The sequence below is a fragment of the Clupea harengus genome, chromosome 4 (genome assembly GCF_900700415.2).
Source record: "Clupea harengus chromosome 4, Ch_v2.0.2, whole genome shotgun sequence".
Classification (NCBI taxonomy): Eukaryota; Metazoa; Chordata; class Actinopteri; order Clupeiformes; family Clupeidae; genus Clupea; species Clupea harengus.
The window spans coordinates 20,043,560-20,056,860 of NC_045155.1; the positions used below are offsets into that span (position 1 = coordinate 20,043,560).

Below are 13,301 nucleotides of genomic sequence, written 5' to 3' on the forward strand. Positions count from 1 at the left end.
ACCTCTAAAATAGTTTCAAGGGAGGGGCCCTAGGAGAGAGAACCAGCCTAAAGTCTACAAATGTGATAAAATTGTGATGGGAAAGGTAATAATTCACCTACACCTCTCATAGACTGCCCACTAGCCATGCCTAAGGGGTCATTTGATATATGCTTCAGACCACAGCAATAACTTCATGGGTGAAGACCTTAGATGTCAGCTAGCCCATTCAGCCAACAAACCAGCCAGCCAGAAACCTAGATCGAAAGGTTTTCATTTCCAGGAATATGACAACCTCTCTCCCATGTTCCCCACCTTTCTCCCCTGATCTCTTCTCTCTGTGAGAGTGAGGAAACATTGTTTGGACTGTCAGATTGTCTCCGGCTGCTCACCTTGCCCAGGAACTGCTTCCTGTAGATCTTAGCGGTGGTGTTGGACTCCAGCTTGACGTGGGATGTGGGAGACAGGAGCTGCTCGGGGTCGTTCCCGCTCTGCAGCTCATGATTGGTCCCTTCAATCCAGTAGCCGCCAAACTGGGGTAGCAGAATCAGGGGGAACGGGCTCCTTCTTCCAAGCACCTAACACACATACACACACACACAGGCATATACAGATGTGCACATACACACACATTCAAATATAGATTTCAAGTAGTAGTGTCTCCTAGACACACATATTTATGGTGAATACAGAGAATACACACGTATTTATGTTTCTCTGATATGGCTTCATCCTATGGACACTGGGATAGAAACTAGCACACACAGCAGCCTCTAATGAAGACATCTTCCTGCCCTCACACTCTCACATACATCATGCATATACACGCACACACACAAACACACACACACACACACACACACACACACACACACACACGCACACGCACACATACACACACACACACACAGAGGCACAGACAGGCCATTTTCTCTTGATGAGTTTCTGCTTCACCTCATGGACGCTGGGATAAGGAATGTAGTCTTCCTCTGTCTGTGGGGAGAGAGAAGAGAACAGACGAGTCACTTATCTGTGTGTGATAACCCCTCCACCCTCCACGAAGCTCTCCCTTTACAAACAATACTGCTTTCAAAGTTCTGAGGGCCCAATCCAGTACAGCCCAGTGCACTTCTTTAAAAAGCCAGCGGCTCATTAATGTGTACCGCTGTACACCTCCGTGGCCATGATTGTCCAAGGGCGGAAGAACTGAAACACACGGATGAGCTGACCAGGAAAGGAAGGGAGGAAAGAAGAGCTTTCCTGAGCATTTAATGAGGTTGTAATTCTGGCGAACGTTAAATCACAACCCAATCAAGCCCAAGCCGCTTTCTCAGGCGTGGTTCATTACATAGAGATGGCCACGGGCCAAGGAACACTGCTCCGTGCCAATTTATTTATCTCACTGCGCTTCTCTTTTTTTTTTCTTCTCTCCTCGTTCTTTGCTTATTCCATTTGTCTATACACGTGAGCGGGGAGACACAGCTGCCTTTTGAAGGCTGAGCACGTCGCAGTAGATAACTGCACCCCTCTGTTTTTTTTTTGTCCTGTCTTTCTGGCTGTCTGCCGAGAGATAAGGAGAAAACGTTTCTCGGCGACGGCACTGAGACAATGACGGTTTTGTGTGGGGCAAAGGGAGGCCTGTGGGGAAGAGAGGAGCAGAGCAGGGCACGCCGGAGAGGAGAGGAGAGGAGCACGGCACTTACTTTGAGCACGGGAGGAAGGTTACACCTCTGTTCATCCATTCTATTGCCCTGCAAAGACAAATGGGAGAAGGCTTGGCTCTGCGGCACCCTTTCATGTCTTACCGGCATGACATTTACACTGATCGTTGTATTCATTGTGGCAAATAACGGCACAGCAACAGATGTCAAATGAACATGGGTGTAAGAACATTTATTTCCCAAGTAGACTTTTATTGTAAATGTGCCAGAATCAGTGCATATTATTCACAGTGGTGCTTGGAATGAAAAGTGACAGCAGTTAAAAGAGGAGAATCTGTGGAATAGAGGGGAAACCCTGAGGGTATGAAGAAACGCACTCATACATGAACAGAACAGAACACACATAAGGACACACAATGGGAAAGAGGACGGAGGGAACGCTCACTCACGTGCACTAATCTCAGAGATAGAAGGAGAACATTCTATATGGAGACATACGGTAAGACACACACACACACACACACACACACACACACACACACAGAGGAGACTGAAGAGCTCTGTGAGGGAAAAGCAACAGATGGAAGTTGTTTAGGACTGTGCCACTTACAAAGATGTTAACCCTAAAGGCGGAATGGCTCTGGGGCGGACACTTCTAGAAAAGACCACCAGACGCCAGGCGGAGCGTGACGGAGCGATGTGGGATGGCTCGTTTGATGGGGGTGATAACTGTCAGTTTGTGTTTGAAAGCGGCAGTGTGATGCGGGAGAGGAGGGAATCTCAGAAAAAAATATGATGAGAATTTCTGATGAAGGATCTATCTAAACAAAAACGGACAGTCTTCATCTCAAAGCAAACTCTAGAACAAACTCTGGAACACTACAGGAGTGTAACAATGAATGAACATATTTTAGGCCTACCACCATGACTATATAGTTAGATATAGCAAAATAACTAAATAAAAATGAACCCTTCCTCTGAAGATCATATACATTTCAGTGTGTCTCTGCAGATAATATTCAGTGTACTTGTAAGTAATCCTGAGATGCACCATATCCATTTAATGACTGAGGAAGCACAGCATAAAAATGACTAGAGCAATAATGATCAACGGAGAGATAATCTGTTCTGACCTATATTTCCATTAGCTGCTTCCAGGAAGGAAGAATCATAATGGACGCCCAGAGAGAGGGACAGAGATTAATTTAGTGGTATTCACGATGCCATTATGAGCTCTATGTACTTCTGTGCTTCTGAAACCATGGCACGCAAATGAATGAAACAATGTCTGCCTTCAGGGTTATTTGGGGAGGGAAAGTCTGGGGAGGACAAAAATGACCTTTAGTGCCAGTGAGACGACAAAGCTACTTGAGGGGTTAGCATAAGCCGCCACATCAGACACGATTAAAGAAATCAGTGAGATGGAAAGACAGAGATAAAAAACACCTTACCTGCATTCTCTCAATCATTTCAAATAAATCTGAGGTCTGTGAAGAGGGGAGGAAGGGAGATGAGATGAGGCGATGAAGAATAAAGAAATTATTAATAGAATGAATGAACGAACGATGACCCTCAGCTGTAATGGAGGACGCTAAGTCAACCCCTGCAGTACATGTAAGGCTAGTAATGTGTGAACATGCTAATTACTCTCATGCATGAAGTGGCTCACACTAAACTAATTTGTTACACTTAATCAGGATGGTAGCACGCCATCCTGTTGCCTGTGACTGGCCTTATTGAATTTCCACAGATTGTTCCGGGAGCCTGCCAAAACCCCTCGCATACACACTACGCGCAAAGACAACATTGCAGCAGTGAGGTTTAGTACCATGTTAAAGACAGCCACTGGGCAAGCTCTGGCTTTGATGACAACATGCACTTAGGCAAAATACAATGTTATGGCAGCAAGCACAACTTTGGCACAATACAAGAAGCAGGAACATCACTTGCGCTGTCAACAAAAGGCTTTGTGTGAGTAGCTTTCCGTAGGTTACACCTATTGTGGAAAAGCATTGAATGACCTTGAATAAGTTTGTCGGTTTGTTTTCTCTTCGCAACTGTTCAAGTTCCCTTTTCACATCTCATTCGGTATGAGAACAAACAGTGGGCCTTGTTTACCTAGGCAAAGTACACCAACTTATCTGCAGTAATAAACGGTAAGACATGGCCAGACCATTTCACATCTGGTTAGACCTGACTATATGTAGTACATATTAGCAGAGGATTGGGAGAGAGAGCTGAACTACTGTGAAAGAATGGGAACGCACAAATCTGCACCTTCAAGAGTGTTCTGGGTAGAAATGTCTCTCTCTCTCTTTTTCTTTTTCTTTCTCTCTCTCTCTCTCTCTCTCTGTGTGTGTGTGTGTGCAGACACACACACACACACACACACACACTGAGGACCAGAACACCAGGCCATTCTGACTAAACAGACAGGAGAGTTTGCAGGCAAGTGTGGCAGAGTAGAGTAGATCTCTTAGCACACCCTCCGCCATATGCAAATATATTACTGCCCTCAAAACAAATATGACTTGGAAGAGCTATACTAGGAAAAACCCAAGTTAAGTATTGCATTCTACAGAGCTGGATCCATAAACTAGAAACATGACAGGCATGTGTATCAACATCTACATAACATACAAATAGCATTTAAAGGTAAGGTTGTAGTCCAAAAATTTGAATGTTTCAATGATTAATGCCATTATTCTGATGAGATAAAGAACAGATTATGTTTCCAAATATTCCTTTGTATTCTATGCTATGTATCTTGTTGCCCTCTTCTCTGAATTGGCATACATTTTCAACGTTTACAAACATGCAAAGAAATGCTGGAGAGAGCTCAGATGTTACATGTGTGTATTCCATCAGAATCATCTAATTATTGTTGATATATGTGTCCTTTATGTCACAGCAACCAACACCCTTTATTAAAGTCTATCAACTGTCCTGATCTACAGCTCATAATGGATCCATTTGCTGACCCTTCACATGAGGTCCCTCCCTTGACAAACAGAAGTGCATGAAGGACACACAGTGCCGGCCCTGCAAACTAAACACTTAAATCCTTGACTTGAGCCCAGAGGTGGCTACATGTAGCACTTAGCAAAATAAACATTTCAATTGCTCTCTTATGGCCAGTCAGAGTAAAGCTCTATGTTCCAGTCAAGTAGCATGGGAAAGGACCAAATGATGTTCCTCAATTAATCCAGTGCATCTAATCATGAAAGCGCACACAAAAATGAACAGGTCAAAAAATACCACAATTCACCATCCATCACAAAGTGCAATTCATTAGAGTAATGCTTTTCCTACCCTCAACAGTCAATTCCTCACAGAAAGCCGAGAAGTAGGCAGGCAGTGGTAGTTCCCACTTAATGAGCGACATATGAAGTGCCTTCACTCGGCTGGTGTCACCGTGACAATTACGCTCCCTGCTCGCTCTCATGACAAAAAGCACACGGTTCTTCGGGTCCTTATCCTGCACTGTTTGCTTTGTTCGGTATTCAAAGAAAAAGCTGTGTGTTGGCTAATGACTCTTGCCGAGGTCTTTCCTGTTTGCCACTTCTGACCTAATTAATTACATTACAGCAATGCGTCACTTGAAGGGCTACTCACTCTGCTCGGCTTCTTCCAATGGCCCACTGTAACCCGAGGCGGGCTCTGGTAAACATGCCGACTTTTGGCCATTTTGGCCAGGAGGGAAAACAAAACAAAACAAACCAAAAAAAAATCAACCAAATCAAAGTCCAGAAGTGGATGAGAAAAACCAAACTCCAGGCAAAGTCCAGATCAGAGAATGAGACCAGCGCTGTCTTCAGTTTGACACATCGGTCAGCGTGAGCGTGAGCGTCCACCTCAGTAGAGAGGGCTGTCCAGACCCAGTGCTGCTGTGAGGACACCGCGTGGGACGTCTCCTATGATCCATGGTACGGAGAGGTGGAACTCCTAACTCTGGCTGCTGATGCACGCGCCCTAGCGGTCCACTGGCCAACCCACAGAAGACATCCAGGTGTCCGAAGCCCGCTTTTACAACACAGGTGTACACAGGAGGTCTATGAGGAGAAGCTCAAATAGAAGTCTCTGTGTGTGGGAGTGTCACTCTCTTCTCTTCCTACGTCCTGCTGAGACTCTCTGTTGGTCTCTTCCCTTGGTCCTCTCTCTCTCTCTCTCACTCTCTCTCTCTCTCTTTCTCTCTCTCTCTCTCTCTTTCAAACACTCACACACACGCTTGTGCTCTATCGCTCTCTCTTTCACACACTCACACACACGCTCGTGCTCTCTCTCTCTCTCTCTCTCTCTCTCTCTCTTCCACATCCGGTCTGTCAGTGTTTAAAAGTTGAGATATGGAGGCAGAGACACGCACGGAGAGAGCATTCCTCGAGGGCATGAGTGTGTGTGTTTATGCAATAGTATGTAGTGTGTGTGTGTGTATAGTTTGTGTGTGTGTGTGGGTACTCCTGCCTGCCTCCTCCTTCTCTCTGGCCGCTGGCCAGAGCCGGGACTGAGACTGCCTCCTCAGGCTGTGCTCCACTCTACCTGGCTCCTCTCCTCTCTTTTCTCTCTCTCTCCTCTATCTCTCCTGTCCTTTATCTCTCCTCTCTCTCCTCTCCTCTCCCAGACAAGTCTGAGCACAGCCTAGTCTTGCCAGAGAGCACCCCTCTCTGCACTTCCACAGCGCCAAGGCACACGGCTGGATCTTACCCACTGGATGACAGGTTAGCACTCTCTAACTCAGGCCCAGACACAGTCAAGCATTTGGTTTGACTGGCTGACACACCATGTGTGGATCTGAGGTGCTATAGTTCGTGGGATATAGAGAAAATGATGGATAGATGGAGAGAGAGAGAGAGAGAACGAGAAGAAGGGAGGGAGAGGGAGAAAAAGGAACGAAAGAGAGACAATAAAGCAGACAGACAGAAAGAATGACAAAAACAAGAAAGAAAGAAAGAGAGAGCGAAAGAGAGAGAAGGAATAAGCAAAAAAAAGAGGGAGGAAGAGACTAAAAGATAATAGAGTGAAGGAGCGAGAGACAGACAGAGAGACAGATGCCTGACCTTCACAGTGCTAATAGGTCTGTCATTGGCAAGTGTGGCAGTCTCAGCTGGATCATTAGTGTAATGTCTCTTGCCACGGCCAGATGTGCCTGCCGGAGAAATGACATGCCTCGCCGTGCCGGCTGGACACAGTGTCACACACTTGTCTGAGCCCGGCCCCCTCAGAGGTCAACTCTATCACTGGCCATCCCCAGACTTCCTCTCATAGACAATCAGCTTAGAAATACTGTCTTACTAATGCTAAATCACCCACTCCTCTTCCTCTTCCTCTTCCACTTCCTCTTCTTCTAATACACTTTTGTTTGGCTCGTTCGTCTTATTTCTGTTTTGTATTTGATAACAATGCATGATTGATGAAGTTATAGACTGTCTGTGCATAATGCTGATTCGTTGCAAGATTAGGGAAAGTCTGTTTGGATGGGAGGCTCATGTGGGAGAAGAGTGGATATTCTGCCTTCTGCCTGCTGATGAAGAACAAACAGCCATTATGCTGTAAAATATGATCTGGAAAGCCATAATGAACCTTTATAGCCAGTCAATAATGCCAATAAAAAAAGAGGATCTGTATCAGACAGATGGTAGCTGGAGTTTCAAAAAATATGGCTCATGGTTTCTACAAACCTATATCTACAGTATACGGCACCAGGCTGAATAAAGTGAATGTTATGGATTTTCTAGAAGGGGGCAAAGCATTAATCCCTAATTAATTCAGTCTTGTGGTTATGGCCATGGTACCAGCCTGGTGAGCAACAGCTGGTTCAGCAGAAGCAACAGATTTGCAGAATGCAGAAGTATGATGACACAACAATTACACTCCTCTAATGCAAAGCAGACAATTAGTCATGTTATCATTTCAAGTGTTATCGTGTCACTCATCATGAATTCTCATGTGCAGATGATGAAGCGGTAACAGTGAGGGGAGGCTAGTTGTATCTCAGAGTGTATAAAAAACTGGTGATAATGACCTCTGATGCTAACAGAGCTGGGACATCTTACAGCCACTTCCCTACAGGGGGACACAAATAGCCATAAAATTAACTGTCAACTGTGAACAGCATCCTTCACCAAGAGTGCAGCCACAAACAGCACTGCTACCAGCACTCGCCTTAAAGTCGTTGAGTCTTTTTTTACGACATACTATCCAGACACGCAGTGAAAAGCATAAAGAGTGTTTTTCTTCTCCTGCCTCCTGCTGTACTCCTTAGCGGGGGTGTGTGTGTAATGAGTGTGTGGACCCAGGGACCTAAGAAGCTGCTGTGGTTGCTGGAGCTGCCCACCGAAGATAAAGATAAAGCAAAGAGAAAAACTCTGCAGCCATTATGCATGGGAACTCCTACGACCTCTCCTTGTGTGCAATAAAAAACACAAGAGCCCATCACTTCTGCTGCCCTACATAGACCCACCCTGCCTGAACCTCTAAAGTACTGATAGAGAAGAGCGACGGTGAATTATAATCTTGGCCCTCGCTGAGGGGCTTTGCCACAGGTCTTAAGAGAGCTCCTGCTCCATATTAATTGCCTTCGAAAATGTCATGCAGATCATCTGTGTCGACCGGGGAGATGTTGGCTGTACTTCCTAGCAGTACCGAGGCACTGGTGCAGGAGGCATAATGTGATCTTTGTAATCACTTGATCATGGTGGGGAGAGAGTTGGGAATCTAATTGTGTTTATTCAATAAGCACATACAGAAACGTGTCTGTTGTCTACTGACAGGCAGTGTGCCTGTCCTGGCATTTGTGTGTGTGGTTGAGAGAGAGAGAGAGAGAGAGAGAGAGAGTATTTGTTTAGCTGGGTGTGTATCTATGCCTTCGTGCATTGTATTTGTTTGTGTGTGTCAGTGTGTGAGTGTGTGTGCGAGAGAGAGAGTGTGTGTGTGTGAGTGTGTGTGCGAGAGAGAGAGTGTGTGTGTGTGTGTGTGTGCGAGAGAGAGAGTGTGTGTGTGTGTGTGCATGTGTAAAACATGTAATGGTTGGTAGAGTGGAGTGAATCGGACACACGGGTCATTCATTTGGAATTGGCCTGATTTCCCTGAGGAGATTAGAGTTGAATCATCCCTGGTGTAGGGGAGAGTGGGAGAAGATGAGCTGTTATTTACTTAAGTCAGCCCATAGCCAAGGGAATATGAGACAGAAATAAAACTAATTTGACCAACACAAGTTTGGGATGTCTGCCATCAACTTAAGCCTTAGCAGTGTACCTAACTCAAATAGACAACAAAATATGGGGGTCCCAAAAAAGTAGCCTTGTGACTCAACTTGCCCCATGTTATGGTGGTTGTTTTGGTGTTCATGAAACAGATTTTACAACTGATTAGTCTAATCGAGGGAAACTTGTATTCTTTTGAGAAACACTAATAGTATATTTGTTTTTCACTTTCAATGTAGACTCTCAACTGTACAGTATGTTTGGCATAATTGCTAACTTTTTAGACTATGACATAATATAAACATATGCGTCACATAATCTTCTGAACATCCGTACAATCGCAAACTCTGTAGCCAAAGACATAAACATGTTACATATGTATGGAAAATGCTATTCTAAATGGCAAAACAAGATTGATGCTGCTACGTCATCCACAAGGAAGTAAACTAGGGCTACAAGCACATGTTGAAGCCTCCGTCTGTTTTTCCTCTGTAATTCCATGGCATGACTGCTGTTATGGTACATCTAAAATATTAAATATAATGTCAGTTATTCATTGTTAGGATGCAACACTTAAAACCAAATATCTGACTTAACTTCATGTAAACCGGTGGTTCATGAGGATCTGGCTCATTTGGCCCCACATCTACCATTTTGGGAAAGCGCTACACTCTTGTTAATTCACCCAGATGTTTGTACACACTACCAGTGCATCAACACATCTTTTTTTAAACAGAGGTAAATTACTTTTGACGTGAGACTGATTATACCCGATATGCCAAAAAAAAACATTGACAGGCAAAAAAATAAATATGTTAACCTCTTCGACCATATGGTTCTTTCTTCCACAGCAAGATGAAAATGGAGAATGTAAACTCTATTTAGGGTGACATGACAGATTGTTTATAGCAAATATATACCAAATACAGGTGGTGGGTCAGCATACCTATTGGCTCATCTTACCAACTCTCCTCTCCCCTTATCAGTCCAACAAGCTCTTTAGCAGCCCAGTCTTCCTGCCCTCCCTTACACAGCCACTCTCTTCCACCCCTCAAACTCTCTCTCTCTCTTTTTGACTCTCTTTCTCTTGCTCACTCCCTCTCTCCTCCTCTCCCTATCCCCCTTTTCTCCCTCTCCGTATCTGACTCTTTCTGTTAGTATGTCACACTTTCTGTTTCTATCTCTTGCTCCCCTCTCTCTTTTCTCTGTCTCTGTCTCTGTCTCTCTCTCTCTCTCTCTCTCTCTCTCTCTCTTTTCGCAGTCTCTCTCTCTCTCTCTCTCTCTCTCTTTATCTGCATCCCTCTGCCTGTCACCCCTTCTCCTTAAGAAAGCCTCTAATGAAATAAGATGTACTGACTTCAGCAGTCACAGGCAAAGGCAGCTACATCTCAACTCTTCATCATCACTTAAGTATTTGGTCCACCCCCCGCCAAGCTGGGGTCAGAAAGGGCTGAACCCAATGTGTGTAAATCTCCATCCATCTCTGTGTGTGTGTGTGTGTGTGTGTGTGTGTGTGTGTGTGTGTGTGTGGTGTGTGTGTGTGTGTGTGTGTGTGTGTGTGTGTGTGTGTGTGTGTGTGTGTGTCTGTGTGTGTGTCTGTGTGTGTGTGTGGGTGTGTGTGTGTGTCTGTGTGTGTGGGTGTGTGTGTGTCTGTGTGTGTGGGTGTGTCTGAGTGTGTGTGTGTGTGTGTGTGTGTGTGTGTGTGTGTGTGTGTGTGTGTGTGTGTGTGTGTGTGTGTGTATGTGTGTGTGTGTGTGTGTGTGTGTGTGTCTGTGTGTGTGGGTGTGTGTGTATCTGCCAGCAAGAGCTCCGCTCAAGAGGGACAGGGGATATCAGCCGCTCAGAGTTTTTTTGGGTCGGTTAATATTCAAGAGCATTACTGTTCCTATACTGACAACAAACAGTCAGCTTTATCGGTGTAATCTGCAGCATCTGCAAATCTGTTTTCTGTCTGGCATCCAGCTGTGTGCCAAAGCGTTAAGGGTGGTGTTTTTATCTCTTCTACGCACTTCTGGCTATTTCAAATGACGACAAAAGATAAGGCGGCCTTCTTCGGCCCAAAACAACCCTCTTGCCCCGTCTGGAGAAATGCCTCTTCTCTCACTTAGAGATACAGTAGACAAGAGTTACGTCAACCGTCCATCTGTTAGACTATATTAAAAAAGGAGAGGGGCTTTTGAAATCCTCCTGGGCTGAGGTTCAGAAGCTGATCAGTGCTGCGTTGTATGCATGAACTAAAACCTCACCAACAAACCTCTGAAATAAAGGCTGCAGCCCTAAGCAGCCTTTAAATGTAAAAGAGACACACACACACACACACACACACACACACACACACACACACACACACACACACACACACACACACACACACAAAACCAGTGAAAGTGGTCCTGGGCTACATAACATGCATAATCCACAGATGGTCAAACCCTGAGCTACAAATAGGGCTGAGGACCAATCAGAGGTGAGGACAGCATTTGTTTATTATCCCCCCCCCCCCCTCTCTCTGTCTGTCTGTCTGTCTCTCTCTCTCTCTCTCTCTCTCTCTCTTTCTCCCTCTCTCTTTCTCCCTCTCTCTCTCTCTCTCTCTGTCTCTCACTCCCATTCCCTCTCTCTCTCTCTCCCACCCCCCCCCTCTCTCTCTCTCTCTCCCACCCTCTCTGAGGAGCTTGAAGGCAAATCTCTCCGATGTTAATCGTTTTATTGATGGTGGTCCAGTTGAAGTCCCATTTCCAGACTTACCTACTCCCCCCAACAATTTGCAAGAAGGTCCTGTACAATGTAATGGTTAAGTTTGTGCATTTTAACATACTTAAGGAGAGACTTGATATGGAATGGGTGAATGTAATTTTTCTAACAGCCAGACGCAGTCACCTTCGTGGAGGGTGCTGAATAAGAGTCCTATTCCAAAGCGCTCTAGTGCTCTTCAGTGGCGTGTGCTGCACTGTGCCATGGCCACAACGCTCTTTGTTGCAAATATGAGGCCTGATGTTTCTCCCCTGTGCAAGCCTTGTTGTGTACCAGACATAGTTTTCCACAGTTTCTGTGACTGTTTGAATGCAGTGTTTTGCAAACTTGGGTATTGTTTAATTGTTAATCTTCAGGGTGAGGTACTCCAGAAACAAGTAGGAGCTGTGTACTTGTTCAAACGTTTTGATTGGACAAGCAAAGCTGGCCATATGGAGGAGTAATAGATTGGCACAGTGTAAACCCGAGTGGACACGTTTAAAGTCTTTTAAAAGTTCTTTTTAAAGTGGAATAAAGGGACAGAGTTGAATTTGCTTTCTTTCAAATGAATGGTAACATCAGCCTTTTCTCACATCAATGGTGCATAAACAAGCGTCTGATTTCGGTAGTTGATGATGGTAAACTGATTTTGAATTGGTGATATGTGTTCTCATACCATGGTGTTAATGTAGTTGGGGTGATGACCGATGTGAAGTGAGGAAAACGTTTTGGTATTACCCCCCTCTCTTTCTCTCTCCTTCTCTCTCTCCTCTCAGTGCCAGTGGCTTTCAGTGCCTCAGATTGGCTGATGAGTAAGCTCTTCCCTGGGAGTTGCAGGCCCCAGTAAAACTCTCTGACATCACAGAGATTGTATCCTCTTAATCTTTAGAGCGCAGCTTCTCCTCCTCCATAATGGCTCTAAAATCTCAGAGACGGGAGTATTTTGGCTTTCTGCTCGGAATGTTGAACCTCGTTAGAGCGTCAGGGATGAGAGTCTGTAAAATCCCTCAAGTATATGGGAAGCCTCAGCCATATTGGTTGTGACGGTGGTGGTCATGCTTTAATTTGGAAACCGTTCATACTTGTGTTGGAAATGAAACCAAAATGAGAAAACAAATGATGAGACAAATGATAACTTCACTCCAATCGTAGTTGGACCAGCCGGTTAAAAATGAATGATTAGCGATTATGTAACTCCACGTGATTCATTGGCCTAATTATTCAGGCTACTAAGGCGGGGATTGAGATTGACGACAAAAGTACAGATGCCAAAGCCATATGGTCGGTGCTTTGAGCCTCCTAATTCAATATTTACCATATGGGGGGAAATTTATGCAGACTCCTTGAACTAGTCTTTAGCATGCAAAGCTCTGGCCATAGCCCTGAGTTGCACGACGGCTCAGGATTGAGATCTGAAGCATGGGCAGGAGCCATCTTTACTGCAGTCAGTGACACGAGGGTCTCTTCCTCTTTAGGCAGCGTTCAGAATGAGGCAGTAAATGGATGCAGTTAGTGCAGTGAGGTGGCAATCTTTGTAAGTGGCACAGTGTCAGCATAAAACAAGTGGGTCCATCGTGTGGGCCAGCAGGCTAGCAGTCAACAGGCTAACACACACAACTGTTTGAAACCATTGTTATTTTTTCACAGGCTTTCACTCAGTTTTTTCCGCTAATCTTGCACACGGCGGAGGAATAGGGTTATTAAATCCGCTTCTAACCGCTGTGGATTGACA

General features: G+C 45.0%; 1 protein-coding gene across 12 annotated transcripts in view; it reads right to left on the bottom strand.

Moving 5' to 3' along the window:
• Positions 1-13,301, bottom strand: part of rap1gapa (RAP1 GTPase activating protein a) — an 88,454-nt gene that overhangs the window by 19,919 nt on the left and 55,234 nt on the right. For 10 of the 12 annotated variants that reach the window (XM_031566646.2, XM_031566644.2, XM_031566647.2 and 7 more), the window contains 4 exons: positions 3,092-3,127; positions 1,683-1,730; positions 934-972; positions 372-557 (listed from right to left, as the gene is read on the bottom strand). In XM_031566646.2, coding sequence (XP_031422506.1) covers positions 372-557; positions 934-972; positions 1,683-1,730; positions 3,092-3,109 — 291 coding nt within the window. In that variant the 5' untranslated portion in view covers positions 3,110-3,127. Of the gene's footprint in view, positions 1-371; positions 558-933; positions 973-1,682; positions 1,731-3,091; positions 3,128-5,255; positions 5,876-13,301 lie in introns of those variants that run through there. The other 2 variants (XM_031566642.2, XM_031566637.2) reach the window with 2 other exon arrangements.